Raw genomic sequence first — 19,267 nt, 5'->3', positions numbered from 1 at the left:
CAATAGGCAGGACGCAGCCAGAGGGCAGGCGCATGCTGACTAGCCAGGCTGGATTCTGTCTCTGCAGCAGGACGCTCCGTCAGACAGGAGCCCGGCGTGTAGGTATGCAGGGCTCTTCCTCCCTCTCTCTCACAACCAGTTAAAACAGACAACTCGTGTGGGGAAAGAAAATGAACACAATCGAAATCCTCAAACTGCCAGAAGTTCAGCAGCTTTCTGAGGTCACAGGGGAACTCTGGCAGGAGACAGAGGTGGCCACTCTTTCCCAACCTGTACTGAAACCAGTCATCAATCAAGAGGACTGTGAAAAAGAAAAAAGGAAAAGCACGGCGTAGGGCTCCTGACACCAGAGCAGCAGGAAACCCTAGAGCAGCCAGCCTCCCGCCACTCCAGGGGCTGCATCTCGGAGCGGAGTGAGCAAGCTCAGAAAAGGGGTGTCGGGTCCTATCACAGGCAGTGACAAGGCCCTCACTTCGCAAACGGCACAGAGAGCGCTGGGCAAATGAGGTTTATCCTAAAAGTGGCTCAACGTTAGGAAATCCATTTATATAATCCATCGTGTTTCTAGATCTAAGAAGAGAAAAATCAAACAATCAACTCTATAAAATTTAAATCCTTTCGTGACAAAAATGTGCATGAAAACAGAAACCAAAGAATATCTATTTTTAACATAAAGCACACGTGCACGCTCAACCCTAAGGCTGTGCTTGGGGGAGACACGTGTGTCAAGGTCCTGCACGCCCACCCTCTGCCCAGAGTGTTTCCCTCGAGAGGAGACACGAGAAAGCGGAGCAGACGTAGGCCGGACAGCAAGAGGCGCAAGACTGCACACAAGGGAAGGCGGAAGAAACCACGACTTCACCCAACTCTTACTGACTGGAACAGAAAGAAAAATTAGCTCTAACTCATACTGACAACGTGTGGTTAGAAGACGCGACAGGAAGACCACTCGTCTCAGTGGCTGGACATAGAACAGAGGTGGCGGGACACGTGGCCCCCAGGTCAGGGCACAACCCTGGGGAGTCTAGCGCCGCTCGGAGCAGAGAGCTGATGAGCAAGCACACAGGGCAGAACAGAAGGGGACAGAAAGGATAGGACATCCTGGAGGCACGCAGTAGCTGCACCCAGTGCCAGTTTAAAGCCACCGCCACTAACACAGAGAGCGCCAGCACACGGAGAGACGGGCTAGCTCAGAACCCAGGGGCAGGCCGAGGGCAGCACGGAAACGCAGGGCGTGATGAGACCTGCCGCCGCGGGAAAACTGCTAATCCACACAAATTCCCAACAGACCAGGAAGGGAAACATAGCAACGTCGTTACAAGCATCTGAAAAATAAGAATAAACTTCCTTACAACCCAAAGGAAAAGGAAACCTTCCTAGCAGCAACAAAAAAAAACTTAATGAACCTGACTACGTAGGAATGAAACTCATACAGCAAAACATACCAAGATCAAAACACAGATGGCAAACGGGCACGCACTACTGGGAACATACATTCCTGAGGAAGGGCTCTCGAGAGCACCTCGAGCCAGACGGACAACTTGAACTTGACAGCAGAGGGAAGAGAACAGAGCGTGCACAGAGAAAATGTAAATTAAGAGTATTAGCAGCCTCCTTTCAGAGTCCAAAGCCTGACGTTTGACGGCCCTGGCAAGGCTGTGAGAAAGCCAACGGGAGGGCACGCACACGGCGCCGCGGGGAGGGGTGCCTGGCTGCTTCAGCACAACTCCAGATGCAGGTACCCTCTGAACCGGCCTCTCGCTGCTAGGAAAGCTCCCCCAAGATGCACTGGGCAAACCAGCAGACCGTACGTGCACGCAGCGCGTGGTGGGACACAGCCCCACATGCCCGCGCTCACCCCAGCACACCTGAGCCTGGCAGCGGTCTGGGGGCGGGAGCCACGGCCCGCCGTTGTGTGCACCACAGGACCCGCTGCACCAGGAGGCAGCCTCCTGCCTCAGCGGCGGGACACACCCGCAAAGACCAAGCACGGCCACCCAGCGGGGAGAACAGGGCCAGGAGGGCCTTATATGGGGCTCACCTAGCAACCACAGGTTTAAGTACTTTAAAAAAACTGAAAGCTTCCCAGGTGGCTCAAGGGGTAAATAAAAAAAGAGTCTGCCTGTCAATGCCGAAGACGCAGGAGACGTGAATTCAGTCCTTGGGTTGGGCGACCCCTGGAGTAGGAAGCAGCGGCCCACTCCAGCATTCTTGCCTGGAGAATCCCACGGACAAAGGAGTCTGGCTGGCTACGGTCCACGAGGTCACAGAGTCAGGCACGACTGAGCATGCACGCTTAAAAAATGAAAATAAACTAAAAGCAAATGAACCTAACTATGTATCAGATACAGCACAAGCTATGTATCAAGATGATAGCGTAACCTTGATAGAGAATTACTTGAGTGGTCTCAGGGCCCAAACGCCTTTCATCGTAAAAGACACTTGAGTCTGAGCTCCTGCAGCTCCCCACTGTGAGCCTCCAGGGCTCTGGGATATTCAGGCCTGTGGAAGCGGCAGTGAAGAGCAGGTCACACATCTCTCTGGGTGAGAAATCAGGAAGTGGTTCAGATGAATGGATATGTCAGAAAGCGGCACGGTGCCCACTTGAGGAGTTCCCACAGGTCAGAGACGAGGCAAGCTCTGCAGAAAACACAGCTAATCAGCACGCCGGAAGTTCCCGATGACACTGAAAGGATGCACAGACCCGCAGTGAAGGCGCCAGAGCGCCAGTGTGGTCTGAAAACCAAGGGGAAAAGGACCAACGACGGATCGTGCCTGTCCCGACGATTCGGGAGCCAAGGTCTCTGAGCCGCGTGAACCTGGGCAGCAGTGAGCAAGGCTGGCAGAGCGGCTAGGCGAGAGCACACCAGGCCACCTGCAGACTGGCAGCAGGCACAGAAGCGCCACCCACAGGCTCGCGCACTGCACAGGATGAACGCGGAAGCAGCCAAGCCCCCAGATCTGCCCCCACTGCTCAGGGAAAATGGGGGGCAGTGGAACCACCAGACATCTGTGTGCCCCCCAAAACCAACCAGCAGCACGAAGACGAGGTGAGGAGGGCCCTGCTGGGGTGTGAGCAAGCAGGCAGCCTCAGCTGACACGGAGGAAAAACCCAGCGGGGAGGGAGCGTCTGAGATGCAGCGGGAAACCCTCACACCGCCTGGGCTGACGTGGGGACATCAGCGAACTACCATCGACTTTTAGAAGTGAGCTAACGACACGTGGTTATATTCAGTGAAACAGAAGAAGAGAGGGAGCCCACAGGAATTATTTGCAGGAGAACGTATCTGGGGTTTGCTGTAAAGTAAAACTGGGGGGCGGAGGGGAGCAGAGCGGGAGGAATGCCTCAGACACTGTCAAAACCCACTGGCCAGCAGACCCATCGGCACCGGCCACAACGTGCAGCAGCGGAGACGCATTCTCCACTCCCTACACTGAACAGCTGACCAACTCCCTGAACGTCCCTTTCAGCTTTGAGTGAGAGCCCAGGGCTCCACAGCACAGGGCCCCCATGAAGCCCCCCATGCATCAGATTCCCATCTCTGAGCCCCTACGCCGAGACCAGCTCCCCCAAAGCTCAAGAGACTCAGCAACAGGTTGGAAGAACCCTCATTTCTAACTGAGCCCACCCAAAGCTCCGTCCTACATTTTAATAAACATTCTCTGCATTCACCTCAGTGTTAAGGGAAAAACATCAATCACTGATTTACTTCTTTATGACAATAGTTCTCCAATCAGTTCCAAGTTCTGGCATCAGATGGCTAAGGACGACGGCGCTGGTGACCTCCCAAGCCCAGGGTGGGGAGTGTGTGTTTAAACAGCTCACGTATTTGCTGGCCCCCAGAGCCAGAACCGGCTCACCTGGCTCATCTACACACGCGTGTCCTCACCCCAGCATCTGGCCCTTAGCTCTCAGCTCCTGCACCTGCGGAGCAGAGCTGGTGGTGTCCCGGGCCTATGAGTGAGCTGCTGCTTGACCACTAGCAGAGTCAGGGGCTCTGAATGCTGCTGTCCTACCCTGGACCCTCCAGCCCTGCCCCCCGGGGGAGATGCCCCCCCGGGGGAGATGCCCCCCCAGGAGGCCTGCCGGGAGCACGCACCTGAGTCTGGAGTCGGGCCACGATGTCTTTCCGGGCTTTCATGACAGCGTCCAGCTTCCCTGAAACCATGATGGAGAGGCCCTGGTCTTTGGCGAGAGACAGCTCCAGGTGAGCGCCGGTTCTCTGCATGATCTCAAGGCAGATTTTTGCTTGTTCACCTTCTCCAAACTGGTTCATGTCCTTGTATTTCCTCTCCTCCAGCGGTACATGGAACACCTGCTCAGAAAAGGTCAAAGTGGGAAGGTTAAGGGGACAGAAGAGGTGCCCAGGAACCGGACACGTGGAGTACAGAGCATGAGTCTGTTTATTCACTGTCACTCCTCCTTACTGCTCCCAGGTCTAGGAGGACAGTTAAGAGACCAGCAGGAAGTGCCCAAGGGCAGGGGGCTGCTGTCCTAGTGAAGTGGAAACCCCCACCCCAAGTACAAAAGAAGACATGGGACACCACGCAGCAGGGGGCCAGGTCAGCAAAGGCAGTGAACTGGGAGGGGGGCGGGCTAGGGGTGTGGGAGACAGGGAGGGCCCGGCCAGCCACGTCGGGGGGCGCCAAGTGGAGGAGGGGCGTGTGCAGTGGGGACAGCGGGCGCAGGCCCCCCGCCCACCCTGGGGTGGGACAAGAAGACAGCACAGGGTGTGTAGGAGGACGTGTTCTGACCCACGTCCCGGACTGGGCGCAGGGTTGGGAAGAGACTGACTTAATCCAGAGGCCCCTTTTCACGCCCAAAGCAATCTCATATTTGATGTTCAAGAACCCTACTGGGATTTCTCTGGTGGTCCAATGGTCAGGCTTCTTTGCTTTCACTGCCAAAGGCCCAGGTTCAACCCCTGGTCAGGGAATGAGGAATCTGCAAGCCTCTTGGCCAAAACCAAAACCAACCAAGCCGCTTCCCATCAGCTGCTATGGCTTCCTACTTGGAGCGGCAGGTGAAGTGGGACGGAGCATCTACCTGAGTGATGACGGAAGCCTTGATGGGCCGGATCTTGTTACTCCAGGCGCCAGCAGGCTCCTGGGCGTTTTCCAGGCAGGCTGCTTTCTCGGGGAGTGGGGGGAAGGCATCCTTGTAGGTTGGAGGGTCGCTCTCCTCTTCGGAAGTTAAAGTGGCAACTGGACCGGCCAACACAGATCAAGAGTATTAGACGGAGAAAACACAAGGAGCGCTTCAATGCCAAGAGACAGCACTAGCGGCTGACAATGACCCCTCACTCAGCCACGGGGCAGGGCCCCCAAGGCCGGCAGGCTCAGCACCCTCAAGGTCAGCGTGTGCACTGGCCGGGCCACTCTGAACCTGAGGGCACCCCGGCCCCTGCACAGCCTCCCCGGGAGTCTCAGCTCAGACCCTGGGCCCCACAACTCCCTGTGGGGTGAGCTCCTGGAAGGCAGGCCTTGGCACAGATTTTTCATCCCTCAAGACTATTCTAATCTTGTATTCTTAAAAACAAGTCCCATCCCCCCCCAATGCCTGGCACATGGCCAGCTCTTAAACCTGCAGGAGAAAACAATGCTGCAGCCCAGACTGCCCGTGAGGACCCTGAGGCAGACTCCAGCCGGCGCCCAGTGCCACAGGCGATGCTGGAAGGGCTCTCGCGAGAGCGGCGTCTCTGCGCCCCCGCCACCCACAGGGAATACCCAGGGGAATCAGGGCCCCTGCACCACCCGCTCCACCCACAGGCCCTCACCGTCCACATGCTGACCCAACACCTCCACACCAGCAGGAATGTGCCTGTCTGGGTCATGCCCGGAGGTCCCGGGCTGGGCGGTGTCTGGCAATGGCAGGGGCCAACAGCAGAGGGACAACCTTTGGGGTCAGGCTGGCCTGTGTCCGACTCCGAGGTCACCACTCCCAGCCATGTGGCCAGGCTGCCCTGGAGGCCAGGAAAGGCTCCATGTGAGCAGCTGCTGGAGCCCGGCAGGGCCTGCTCCCACCCCAAGTGGATTCGGACCCCACAGGGTCTTTGATCACGTGGCAGGCCCAGCCTGCAGGCACCAAGGACCAAAGCAAGTGGCCAGTTCTGGTCCACTGCCTGGAGATGAGCTGCTCAAAATGCAGTTGCTGTGACTAACGAAATACATCTTTAATTTTAGTTAAACTTTGGAACTGATACTCAATTCCGTTACTGGAAAAGTTTTAAGGAGTGTTAGGAACAACAAATAGTAGAACAAGCTACTCTTTCAACTGAAAATTTTCTAAAAACGAGGTCCAGATGAAGGGCTTTGAATGGACATGGAGCCCTCAAATCAGGCTGTCCTGCAGCCGTAAATACGCATCCGATTCTGAAGGGACAGAAGAGACTGTCAGGCAGGCGTCTGCACCAGAGAGAGAGACGCCGCGGCCCGTGTGCCACGCCCGCATCTCCTGACAGCCCAGCGTCCGCCTCTGCCAGCCGCCCCGGGTCCAGTTCCACACGAGGGAAGGAGGCATGCCGAAAGAGCACCCGTCAGTCACGAAGGCCAGACCCCTGGCTTGCCACACTGTCCACATTTCGAATCTGTCGTCGATCCGTCCGCCACCCGTGGCCAATCTCACTCTGCAGACAAGGGCGGTGCAAACGGAGCCCACAGCACTGCCGGGCCCAGGCCCGCTCACAACACAGGGCGCAAAGGCACCTCTGCAGAGGCTGCATGGTTACCAGCAGAGTCAGGAGGCGCCTCACCTTTGATTTGCTGCGGAACCAGTCCACTGCGGTGCTCAGCAAAGCTCTCCTGGGTCAGAACTGCAACGGAGCTCATGGTTGGTCTCAAGGCGCCACTCGATCCGGGTGAGCCACTGTGGGGAGAGGGGGGTCAGAGGCAGGCCTGGGGCATCCACCCAGGGGCGCGCACAGCCAACGACAGCACCACTTCATTGGCAGGGGACACCTGGCTTCCTGCGCCAGCATGGCCAACGTGAGGGGCCTCCCAGACTCCAACCAGGGGACGGAATGGAAAACCGGCTCCCTGCCCAAGATGGAGCAGACGCAGGCTGTGGCCGACAGGTTCAGCACAGGACCCCAGGGGCCGCAGAGACCACGTCCGAACCCCAGCCCCACATGACCCCCCCCGGCCCCAGCCACAGGTCCACCCCAGGGGCTCTGCTGGCAGCAGCCTCAGCTACGTGGCTAATCTGCTGTCGCCACACCCCCTGACGCTCATACAATGCACGGCAGGACAGGAGCTACAAGGAGCCGTGGGGGAGCAGCCTCCCTGCTCTGGGGACAAGCGTGGCAGCACGGGGTGGATCGCGGGCGCCTCCCAGCCGGGGGACTCAGGCGGTGGCGGAGAGGCCAGCCAAGGGCACATGGCTCTGCTGTCGGGCAGGAGCCCCACAGTCGGCCTCCAGACGCCACCTGGAGCGGCCCCAGGACCCAGGCACACGGCTCTCAGCGCCACAGCGCCTGTGTGGAAACGGGGCTCAGTGGCACGGGGGAGCCCCTCCCCAACTCCAGCTGCACCCCAACACTAACGCACAAAGAGGAGCAATCGCGCTCCCAGGGTTTCTGTGCCACTGAGGCAAAAAATGTAAGAGACTCAAGTCATTTTCAGTGAGTTTTTTTCCCATCGTTTTTACAATTCAATAAGATCCCTCCCCAAATTAAAAAAAATTAAGCTCTGGAAGCAAGGTCCAAAATCAGATACCCTCAGCAAACCCAAAACGAGAAAAGATTGAAAGTCAATGGGAACCAGATGGCCCACCCCCCAAAAGGGCACAGGGGTACGCCCCGCGCCACACTGGGAGGCGGGCGGCAGGGCTTCCTGCTGAAGCACGGTGCGCAGCTCCAGGACGATGCGCAGCGGAAGGGCACACGCAGCCCGGGGCCAGGAGGCCAGGCACACTCACCAGCAAAACGGTCGGGAGCCGGAGGGTCCGTCCTGAGGCCGCCTCTGTCAGCCTGCCAGCTTTTGCTGGTGCGGGGCAGGAAGAGAGAACCGGCAAGGAGAAAACCAGAGAAAAGTTACTTATCTGCCTCCGACAACCCAGATCACTTCCCTCTCAACCAGAAAAGGTCGAAGTGTTATTTATTTACACTTTGGCTACTAACCAATTCCAGGAAAATTTCTTGGGGCAGAAAAAAAAAAAAAGGAGGCAGCCCTTCCATTAGGCCACGCGCTTGCTTCAGACTGATACACTGCAGCGGAGCCTGAGCCAGAGCTGCAGAGGCACCTTCCCGGGGCCCAGGGAGTGATCCCTTAGGAACCGCAACTTTCACACGCAACCACTTGGAAGTAAAACTCTCACAAAACTGCTGTTTGTTCCCCTGCGGGTAAGTGCTTTTTCCCGTCCTGCTGTTGCTCGTCTCCGCTGAGCCAGAAGGGAAAAGGCCTGCAACACTGCGTCCTGACGGAGTGAGTGCGCCGGGACACAGAGCTGCTCAGGGGGACGCAGGGCTACTCTCTAAGAGCTCCGGCGTCTTTAGTGGTTACTTTGTTCTTGCTGTTATCCTGTAAAAGTCCTTCAGTCCCTTGTAATCCACTGGGGATTTAGAAACCAGGCCATAAAACAGCAGGGCTGGAAAGAACCTTTAAAGGCCATCCTAGGAGGACCAAGAACTGCTCAGTGAGGAAGGAGGTGTGGGTCACCTTGCCGTGGGGGACTTCAGGGTGGCGAGGCTGCCACACGCACGTGACGAAGTAGACTTCACTGCACGGGCGGGCACGGCCCACAACGGGGAAGTCACAACCGTGGCAAGAGCACCCCGCCGAATGGCGAGCAGCACCTCCAATCTCACTCACAGGACAAGTGTGCTCAGGAGCCAGGAAGCAGGTGCACAGCCCCTGGGGTTGCACCAGCGACTCTGGATTTGAAAGGTCTCAATGTCCCAGCTGGGGACACAGACCTGTGGTATTTCAGGATTTAAAAACTACAAAACCCCAAAATCCTCTAAACGTAAGGAAGGACTTGAGTCACATGGGGGAAGTTCTGTGAGCCAGAGGCCAGCCCCTCTCTGCAGGCCCATTCCCGTCAGACACACACAACACGTGGTCCTCGAGGGGCGAGGGTGGATACAAAACGACCGAGGCCATTTTGTTTACAGACGGATTCTAACCTGCAGGTCTCAGTGACTAAGGCAAGGGAAAAAGACTTTTCCATTAAATCACACCGACAGGGATACTCATCCACACCGGGCAGAGGTGAAAGGTGAGCTGCCCTGGGTCCCCCGGGCGCTGTCAGCCTACGCACAGCCCACCCAGACCAGGACGCGGGTGCTCCCAGGAAAGCGCCACTGATGCCGGGACCCGGGGGCCCACCCACTCTCTAGGCAGCCCCGCGCCTGCTGACCTTCCACCTGAAGAGCCTCCCACGCCTGGTGCCAACAGCGTCTCAAAACCCACTCACACCCGCCCTCTGAGAGGCGGGTTCACCCCCAACACCGCCCCGATGCCAGGCCACCCTCCTGGCCCGCCGCCGACCAGCCCCTGCCTTCCCGGACAGGACAGGCTGCACAGCGGGGTGACCACCGCCACGTCCGCTCTAGCCACAGGGCTGTGCCAGCCCCACCCTGCACCTGGGGTCACACACCAGGCCACTCCTGCGGCGGCCGCTCATGCTCCTCCCAGCCAGCTGCCCTACTGACCCTCAGTCCACGAGGCTCAAGGAGGGACAGCCTATCAGAGCCCCGAACGCCCGCACGTGTGCACAGGCCCTCGGGCAGTTGAGCGCACAGAGTGGACCCACAGAAAACCAACCCCAAGCTGGTCTGACAGGATACACTGGTCTCTAGTCTCCGCATTTCGAGCGGTTGTCACAGATGGCGGTGAATGGACCACAGTGAGCCTCAGATGAACATCAGGTCTGATCTCACCAAAGAAGGCTGTTATTTTTCTTATAAACATCTCAAGATCCCGTCTTTAAAGAATCCACCTTAGAGCCGACCTGATGAGCCATGTGCAGACCTCAGCCCTCCTGCTACGCCCCCTCCCAGGAAACTGCCCCCCGGAGAACGAGGCCCATCGCCGGAGGTCTTTCGACCCCCTCTGAGCCTTCCTGGCGGGTGACACCTCTACCTGGGCGCCCTCACTGGCCATCTCAAGTCCCAGGAGACCTGAATGAGGAGCTGAGGCCAAACACAGCTGGTGCAGCTCCTCACTGGCTGGCTGCTGCCACTCCAACCAGGACTGGGAGGGACCCTAGTATCTGAGCAACGCCTCCAAAACGGCCCAGTCCCTCCATCACTGTGGGTGCTCTCAATGACGTTCCCTGAGGGAAGCATTCAGGCCCACCTAATGCAGATCTCAAACTACCCTTAGCCTGGACTTTAGTCTTGTTTCTCAGGGTATAAATACCCACAGCAAAAAGCCACATTTCAAAATGGAACTTTGTAAGCAGCAGAACTAGAGCCAAAGAAAGAAGGCTAGACAGAAGCGGAGATTCCTCTCTCCTGCTCCCCCCAGCCCAGAGCGGGCTAGTGCTCCCACAGGATGGATGGTCAGCACCCACCTCCCCACGGGAAGTCATGGCATATGTGAAGATGTCACACAGGTTTGGTCCTAACGAAGGTACAACAGACAAATCTTTAAGAGAAAGATTTTGTTTTTTGCTTGTAACCAAGAAAATACAAGTTGATCCCCTTGTATATTTTCAATTACACATTCAAAAGAAAGTCTTCTGCAAAGGGAACTCAGGAGCGGTAGTTCAGAAGGAACTTTTTCTCAGCCAGCGAATGCGACCTCAGCGCTTCCTGCGCCTCCTGCGCAGGACTGAGAGCGGAGGCGCCAGGAGACCGGGGGTGCCCAGGACTTCGGGCCTCCCCCTGCAGAGTCACGACTCTCCGCTCTGATCCCCACCGCAAGCTGGTGAGGACAAGACTGCTCAGGGTGCTTTCAAGAGAGAGAGCGAACTTGAGAGCAAGCAGCCCGGCTCGCACGGCCGAGGCCGCGCTCCAGCCGCACCGGCCGCGGGAGGGACTCGCATATGCCACCTCAGCACGGCCCTCCCACCGGCCACGCGGGCCCGCGGGCGGGGACAGGCTTAAAGGGGCAGCGCGCCGGCCGCCCTGCCTCCCGCCCGGGTTCGGTACTTTTCCGTGCGGTCCGTCTCGTCCGCGGGCCCCGGGGCGCGCCCGAGCGGCGCTCCGGCCGCCAGGGGAGCGGCGCGCCCAGCCGAGCAGGCCGGCGGCCGCAGGTGGAGGTGAGGCGGCGCGCCCCGGGCCCGGCCCGCCGCCCCCGCCGCCGCCGCCGCCGCCGCCCCCGCCGCCGCCGGGCTGGGGGAGGGGCGCGCCGGGCGCGAGCGGCGGGGGAGGGGGCGGCGGGCCGCCCACGTCACCGGCCTGGCGCAGGTCGGGGCGCCTCGCGGCTCCCGGGCCGGGGCGCAGGGACCGGGCCGGACCGCACGCGCGGGGGGCGGCGGGCCGGCGCCGCGGGACTCGGGAAACTTTCTCGCTCGGCCGGTGCCAGCGCCGCGGCCCATGCGCACTGGTGACACGTAGCCGCCCCTCCCCGGCCGGCAGGGGGGCGCCCCGCGGGGCCGGGGGCCGGGCCGGGGGTGGGGGGGGGCGCCCCGCGGGGCGGCCGCTGCCAGGGTCCCCCGCCTCCCCCCCCCCCGCCCGGTGCTCCACGTCGGCAGCCCGGCGCCCCAACGTCCCCGCGCGGCCCCGGCCCCACGCCCGGCCTGCTCACCCCGCGCAGCACCCGCCCGTCCGTGCGTCCGTCCGCTCGCCTCGGGAGAGGCCGGGACCCCCGCTCGCTCGCCGCTCCCGCAGGCAGGCTCCTCCGGCCGGCGCCCGGGCCCCCGCGGCTATATAGGGCGGCGGCTCCAATCCCGCCCGGACACGTCAGACCGCGGCCGCCCCGCCCGCCGCCGGCCAGCGCCGCCCCGCCCGCCGCGCTCCGCACCCGGAGGCTGCCCGGCTCCGGAGGGGCGTCGGGGTCGGGCACGACCGCCACCTGCGCAAAGCGCGGGCAGGGGCGGCCGCTCTGGCAGCGGGGTCCCCCACACCCAAAAAAGAAACAGGATACCTCGAGGGGCAACACAAAGGGAATGAGCTGCCGGCCCCAGCCATTCACAACTTCCACAGGCCGGAGCAAGAGCGGGCCTGACCGACTCGGACAAATAGCCCACTGCCCCGACGTTTGGAGCCCAAACACTCTTCCTCTGTCCTGCACTTGCATAAAATACTCCTCCTCGGGTCCTTGGCTACTCGTTCAATTCCCTACAGCAATGCAGACCCTCCTTCCTTGAAGGACTCTCGCAGGTAAGAAGGGGCCTGCCTGAGAGGCACCCAGCCCTACACAACAAACAGGAAAACAGAGCCCCCCCTTCCGGGGCTTCCACTCAGGGGCTGCGGGAGAAGCCAGGTCTGCACTCCTGCGCAAGATGCCTCCACAACGGCCTCTTTAGTCAGAGCTCAGCTTCCCTTGTGGCTCAGACGGTAAAGAATCTGCCTGCAATGCAGAAGACCTGCATTGGGAAGATCCCCAGGAGAAGGAGAGGCTACCCACTCCAGTATTCTGGCCTGGAGAATTCCGTGGACTCGATAATCCATGGGGTCGCAAACAGATGGACACAAGGATTGGGGGCAGGAGGAGAAGGGGACGACAGAGGATGACATGGCTGGATGGCATCACTGACTCGATGGACTTGAGTTCGGGTGAACTCCCAGAGTTGGTGATGGACAGGGAGGCCTGGCGTGCTGCGATTCATGGGGTCGCAAAGAGTCGGACACGACTGAGCGACTGAACTGAGCCACTTTCACTCCAGGCCTAGAGGGACGGACATGCGCGGAGATCAAGCAAAATCCTCCCGGAGGTGAGGGGAGACACCACCGATGCCAGGGGCAGGGCAGGGCAGCCAGTGCCAGCGGCCCTGGGCCAGGGCCCTCCTCAGCAGGCAAGACACAGGTGCTGCTCAGGGAGGCGGAAGCCTGCAGCTGAGCAGGAGCAGGCAGGCCCAGAGGCACTGCTCCCCGTGGAGCTCTGTCAGCACAGACAGAATTGGGGGGGGGGGTACTCCCAGCAGTTGTTCATTCAGCCTAAAGGTGGCTGCGGCTTTCCATTATCGCTGGCAATGGAGGATGCACTGAGCAGACACATTCAGACAGCAGCACCAGAAATTCCCTATTAACTGGAGAAGGCCATCAACAGAAGTCAAGAAAGGCAGGGAGGCTCTTGGGTGCACTCACTGAGATGGAGAGCCTGAATGTCTACACTGGTAAGGGGAACTGTGATGCAAAAACTCGGATACAATGTCTGACACGCCCACTGGAGGGCCACGTGAGGACCTAAGTAGGCAACTGCACGTGCGAGGCGAAGGCCAGGGAGGAGCCCAGCACGGCCGGCAGCACACTGCGGCACTTCGTGACATCGCTAAGGGAGAACCACAGAGCTGAGGCCATGGTCCCCGGAGCCGCACCCTACGTCACCAGGAGAGCACCTGGGCAGGGGGAACAACGGCAAGTTAAAAAAAAATCAAGAGATGGAACAAATCAAAGAGATTAAGAACTTCAGATGAGAGGATGAGGAAGTCCAACACATGTCTAATAGGCAGTCCACAGAGGAAAATACAAAGGACAGAGAAGAAACATTGGAAAAATACTGGGAAAAATCTGGAATGTAAAGGTATATTTCCCTCCCCTCCTCAAAAGAGAACAGGGGCCCAGCAGTGTTTTCGTATAGAACAGTGAAGCCTCAAAAATGCCCAAGACAAGAGTAGATTTTAAAACAACCAGAAAGAAATATCAATAACGTCAGATATGCAGATGACACCACCCTTACAGCAGAAAGCAAAGAACTAAAGAGCCTCTTGATGAAATTGAAAGAGGAGAGTGAAAAAGTTGGCTTAAAGCTCAACATTCAAAGAATTCAGATCATGGCGTCCGGTCCCATCACTTCACGGCAAATAGATGTGGAAACAGTCAGACACTTATTTTGCGGGGGTCTCCAAAATCACTGCAGATGGCGACTGCAGCCATGAAATTAAAAGATGCTTGCTCCCTGGAAGAAAAGCTATGACCAACCTAGACAGCATATTAAAAAGCAGAGACATTACTTTGCCAAAGGTCCATCTAGTCAAGGCTATGGTTTTTCTAGTAGTCATGTATGGATGTGAGAGTTGGACTATAAAGAATGCTGAGCGCCGAAGAATTGATGATTTTCAACTGTGATGTTGGAGAAGACTCTTAAGAGTCCCTTGAACAGCAAGGAGATCCAACCAGTCTACCCCTAAAAGAAATCAGTGCTGAATATTCATTGGAAGGACTGATGCTGAAGCTGAAACTCCAATACTCTGGCCACCTTATGTGAAGAACTAACTCATCTGAAAAGACTCTGCTGCTGGGAAAGATTGAAGGCAGAAGGAGAAGGGACGACCGAGGATGAGATGGCTGGATGGCATCACCGACTCAATGGACTTGAGTTTGAGTAAACTCTGGGAGTTGGTGATGGACAGGGAGGCCTGGTGTGCTGCAGTCCATGGGGTCGCAAAGAGTCAAACGCGACTGAACTGATTTGAACTGAGAGAGAAATGACTGGTAACTTATGAAACAACACGCAGAAACTGCGCTGAAGGAAGTAACTGTCAACTTGGAATTCTTTATCTTACTTAAGAATGACACAGACATATTCAGACAGAAATAGAGCAACTATTATCAATGGATAACTGCTAAAACAACTATTAAAGGACATATTTCACCAACAATAAAATGAAAGTCAGATTAATTTTAGTCCTTGTTAAATGAATGATAAAAATAAAAATTAAATCTATTAAAACAGAAACAGTTTTTAAACTTTCAAGCCAAAAACCAAACTCTCATTCAAATGGAAATGAAGTGTTAGCGGCTCAGTCGAGTCCGACTCTTTACGCCCGTGGGCTGTAGCCCGCCAGGCTCCTCTGTCCGTGGAATTCTTCTGGTGAGAGTACGGGAGGGGCTGCTGTCTCCTGCACCAGGGAGTCACCCTGTCCCAAGGACTGAGCCTGCATCTCCTCGTTACAGGCAGATCCCTCACCATCTGAGCCACCGGGAAGTCACTGGCAACGTTCTAGAACTTGTATCAGACTGTAGGTTCAGAAACAGTCATACGTTACTTACTGGTTGTTATTTTGTATGACTAATTACCAAGTAAAAGAAAAAACAAGACACTGGGAAGCAAGAGAAGTAAAACAAGAAGCAATGTAAAAGCAAGGTAAATCCAGCACAAAATGCAGCGGGAGAGGCGGATCCAGATGTGGCGGCAGTCTACTGTCAGCACATGCCAACTGCCCACTTTACAAAGTCCAGCTGCAAGCTATCTAAGAAGCCCAAGCTCTGAGGACACGGACACTCAAGGTGAGAAGATGGGAGTGGAGGAAGTACTCAAGGCAAGCACTGACCGAGCGAAAGCTGGGCAATCTGCGCCACTGTCAGCTAAGACAGACTGTAGGACAAGAAGCATTACTGACAACAAAGAAGGCCAAGAATAAAAACAACTCTGATTATGTATGTATCCAATTGTAGCTACAAAGTATATCAAGTAAAAACTGAAGGTTATTATAAATTGATGTAGCCAAGATTACAAGGGAAGACTGACTCAACTCTTGGTAACAGATTATGGAGATTAAAAATGCACAGAAAATTAAAACAATGCAATTAAAACCTACTTTATTGGACTTATATAATCCTTTGCCCAATGATTAGAAAGCACATTCTTTCCAAGAATACATTTAACTTTTACAAAATTGACCAGGAGCTAAGGCCAAAAAAAATCTTTTCCAACAAATGGCCAAAAAATTAGATATTCTGTGACCACAACACAATTAATTAGAAGTTAAAATGTTTGAAAGCCTAGAACTTTTAAAACCTGCTCCTAAATAACTCATGGATCAAAGAAGATCTGAAAATAGTATCTTAGCCATCATACTGGTGAAGAGGAAAATGTAAAAACTATCTAGTTAACCTCTTCTAAAATTAGAAAAACAATAAACCTAAAGGAAATAGAAATAAAGAAATCAATGAAGTTAAGGACACACAGCACAGAATAAACTGAGCTAAATCTAAAAAAACTAGTCAGATCTCCAGCAAAAATGATCAATGAAAAAAACAGAATATGCAAGAATAGGCGATACTAAGAATTCAAAGAATTTAGTTTGCTAGATTATTTTAGCAAATAAAAACTAAAGAGCCTCTTGATGAAAGTGAAAGAGGAGAATGAAAAAGTTGGCTTAAAACGCAACATTCAGAAAACTCAGATCATGGCAAATAGATGAGGAAACAATGGAAATAGATGGGGAAACAATGGAAACAGTGAGAGACTTTATTTTCTTGGGCTCCAAACTCACTGCAGATGGTGACTGCAGCCATGAAATTAAAAGATGCTTACTCCTTGGAAGAAAAGCTATGACCAACCTACACAGCATGTTAAAAAGCAGAGACACTACTTTGCCAATCAAGGTCCACCTAGTCAAAGCTATGGTTTTCCAGTACTCATGTATGGATGTGAGAGTTGGACTATACAGAAAGCTGAGCGGCAAAGAATTGATGCTTTTGAACTGTGATGTTGGAGAAGACTCCAGAGTTCCTTGGACTGCAAGGAGATCCAACCAGCCCATCCTAAAGGAGATCAGTCCTGGGTGTTCATTGGAAGGACTGATGCTGAAGCTGAAACTCCAGTACTTTGGCCACCTGATGCAAAGAACTGACTCGCTGGAAAAGACCCTGATGCTGGGAAAGATTGAAGGCGGGAGAAGGGGACAACAGAGGATGAGATGGTTGGATGGCATCACCGACTCAATGGACTTGAGTCTGAGCAAGCTCCGGGGGTTGGTGATGGACAGGGAGGCCTGGCGTGCTGCAGTCCACGGGGCCACAGTCAGACAAGATTGTGAACTGAGTGAACTGAGGGGACTGAGGAATTCCAAGTGAAGTCGCCCAGGCGTGTCCGACTCGTTGCGACCCCATGGACTGTAGCCTACTAGGCTTCTCTGTCCATGACATTTTCCAGGCAAGAACACTGGAGTGGGTTGCCATTTCCTTCTCCAGGGGATTGTCTCAACTCAGGGATTGAACCTGGATCTCCCACATTGCAGGCAGACACTTTACCATCTGAGACACCAGGGAAGCTGGTGGAAGAATTCAAAGGGGGAGGGAGGGTGTCAAAAGCTGCAACTACAATAGAGACTCTGAAATATCAAAAACTTACATGAAACAGGTAATTTTTAGGAAAATAAGTTACCCAAACTGAATCTGTTAGGAAAAGAAAGTTTAAATAACCAACACTCTCCAACATTTGAAGACACAAACATAAAAGTCACAATAGAAAGGCAGACCCAGATGCTTCTGTAAGGGAGCCCCAAGAAATCGTCTTCCCAACTTACTCACGAAGCCAGGGAACTTCAATACCTCCCAGATGAGAAGAGGCAATGTGTGAATTTCATTAGGTACTTAAAACCAAAGCCTAAAATAATCTAGCAAACTGATGCAAAGATGTAAGAGCAAATGTGTAATATATGAAGTCAGGTTCAACCCCGTTATGCAAGGTGGTAAGCTTCAGGAAAACAGACTAAAACAATTCACCACATTATCAGCACTGGAGCAGGAATGATTTGATCATCTCAAACCATTCAAATAAAGAATGTGGTTTATTTGAGGATAAAGAATAAAGAGACAGTTTGCCCATTCCTGATAACAACCAGGAGTGCAGGGACACATTCCCTAACTCAATGACGGGCACCTCATCAGAGGCACTTGTCCTGTGGCCACGAGGAGACAGGCTGCTGAGCTTTTTCTATTCAAACCTGCAGAGGGAGTCCAGCCAGGGCAGTGAGGCAGGAAGATGGCAGGCATGACCGGACACAAGGCTGCCAGTGTCGGGCAGTGCACCTGTCCAGCACAAGACCCAGGAGGGCCTGTATGGACACACTGTTCGAGTTAGACCAAGAACTCAGTAAGTCTTCTGGAAACAAGATCAGCACACAGAATCAATTATGTTCTAAAACACCACCAACAGACTGTTAGGAATAAACCTAGTAAGGAAGTAGGTTTTATGGAGAATACTGTAACAACCTTTGTCAAAATACAGAAAAAAAAAAAAAAAACAAAATAAATGGAGAAACGACCTACTCTTCTATACAGTAAAGCCAAATTAAACATACAGACTGCAATTCTCTACTTAAGTAGAATAACTAGAACAATAATTCCTATTTTCTTGCATAGAAATTCAGTGCAAACCCTACTTAAATCCCAAGAGGGCCAGGCACATGCATGTGTGTATAATTTTGTGATCAGACTTTATACAATTTTCATTCACACAGTCTTTCTATACACACGTACATAAATGTTTTCTAACTATCATAAGATAATATGTACATATATACAGTTTTGCAGAGTCTAAAATACAGCTTTTCGGAGGCAGTGCAATAAACACAATGTGAAACATCTTATTGATGACTGTATGTTAATTACATGCGGAAATGATGATATTCTGCATTAGGTTAAGCAATACAGTATCAAACTTAAATTTCACTTGCATCTTTTTGCATTTTTAAAGTGGATAATAGAAAAGTTTATATTACATATGTAGCTCTTACTGAGCAGCAGTGCCACACAGTTGGTTTTCCAAACCAAGGCAGAAACATAACCGGACAAAATATTTTTCTTATTGATAAACTTTATAAAATACAGAATGAGTATTTGTCTTAGTCATGAAAATCTCTCCTCTCCCACAGCACCTGAGGGCAGAGGATGAGCCTCAAAGATCTTAGAAGTGACCAAGTGGCATAAACCCATTTAAAAAAAAAAGGCAAAAGATACAAAGATCTTTCACAGACATCCAGGAAACATTTAATTTGTAATTTTTAAAAAAGTTTGAAGGTAGGAGACTCTATATTTCATCTCTCAAACTGGCAAAAAAATAAAACTTTGAGGACAGCAATGGTGTGAGCACACTGGTGTGAGCACACTGGTGTGGCTGGAAGGAGGACTGAGTGGCCTCTCTGAGGACCAGTCTGATTACACATCGTAATTTAAATACAATTTCCCCTCTTCTCAGAGCTTCCACATATACACTCATTCAGTTCAGCTCAGTCGTGTCTGGCTCTTTGCGATCCCATGAATCGCAGCACGCCAGGTCTCCCTGTCCATCACCAACTCTGGGAGTCAGTGATGCCATCCAGCCATCTCATCCTCCGTCATCCCCTTCTCCTGCCCCCAATTCCTCCCAGCATCACAGTCTTTTCCAATGAGTCAAGTCTTCGCATGAGGTTGCCAAAGTACTGGAGTTTCAG

At 54.1% G+C, this 19,267-nt stretch overlaps 1 protein-coding gene across 4 annotated transcripts in view; it reads right to left on the bottom strand.

The window, feature by feature from the left end:
• The window catches only part of HDLBP (high density lipoprotein binding protein), a 58,922-nt gene that overhangs the window by 17,888 nt on the left and 21,767 nt on the right, over positions 1 to 19,267 (bottom strand). For 3 of the 4 annotated variants that reach the window (XM_042239347.1, XM_027966869.2, XM_042239341.1), the window contains exons 2-5: positions 7,916 to 7,980; positions 6,753 to 6,865; positions 5,048 to 5,205; positions 4,101 to 4,316 (exon numbers count right to left, since the gene is read on the bottom strand). In XM_042239347.1, coding sequence (XP_042095281.1) covers positions 4,101 to 4,316; positions 5,048 to 5,205; positions 6,753 to 6,828 — 450 coding nt within the window. In that variant the 5' untranslated portion in view covers positions 6,829 to 6,865; positions 7,916 to 7,980. Of the gene's footprint in view, positions 1 to 4,100; positions 4,317 to 5,047; positions 5,206 to 6,752; positions 6,866 to 7,915; positions 7,981 to 11,691; positions 11,787 to 19,267 lie in introns of those variants that run through there. The other variant, XM_027966876.2, reaches the window with a different exon arrangement.

The sequence above is a fragment of the Ovis aries genome, chromosome 1, assembly GCF_016772045.2.
Source record: "Ovis aries strain OAR_USU_Benz2616 breed Rambouillet chromosome 1, ARS-UI_Ramb_v3.0, whole genome shotgun sequence".
NCBI classification, from domain to species: Eukaryota; Metazoa; Chordata; class Mammalia; order Artiodactyla; family Bovidae; genus Ovis; species Ovis aries.
The sequence above is the reverse complement of the archived record's forward strand: the minus strand, read 5'-3'. Positions and strand labels throughout refer to the sequence as shown.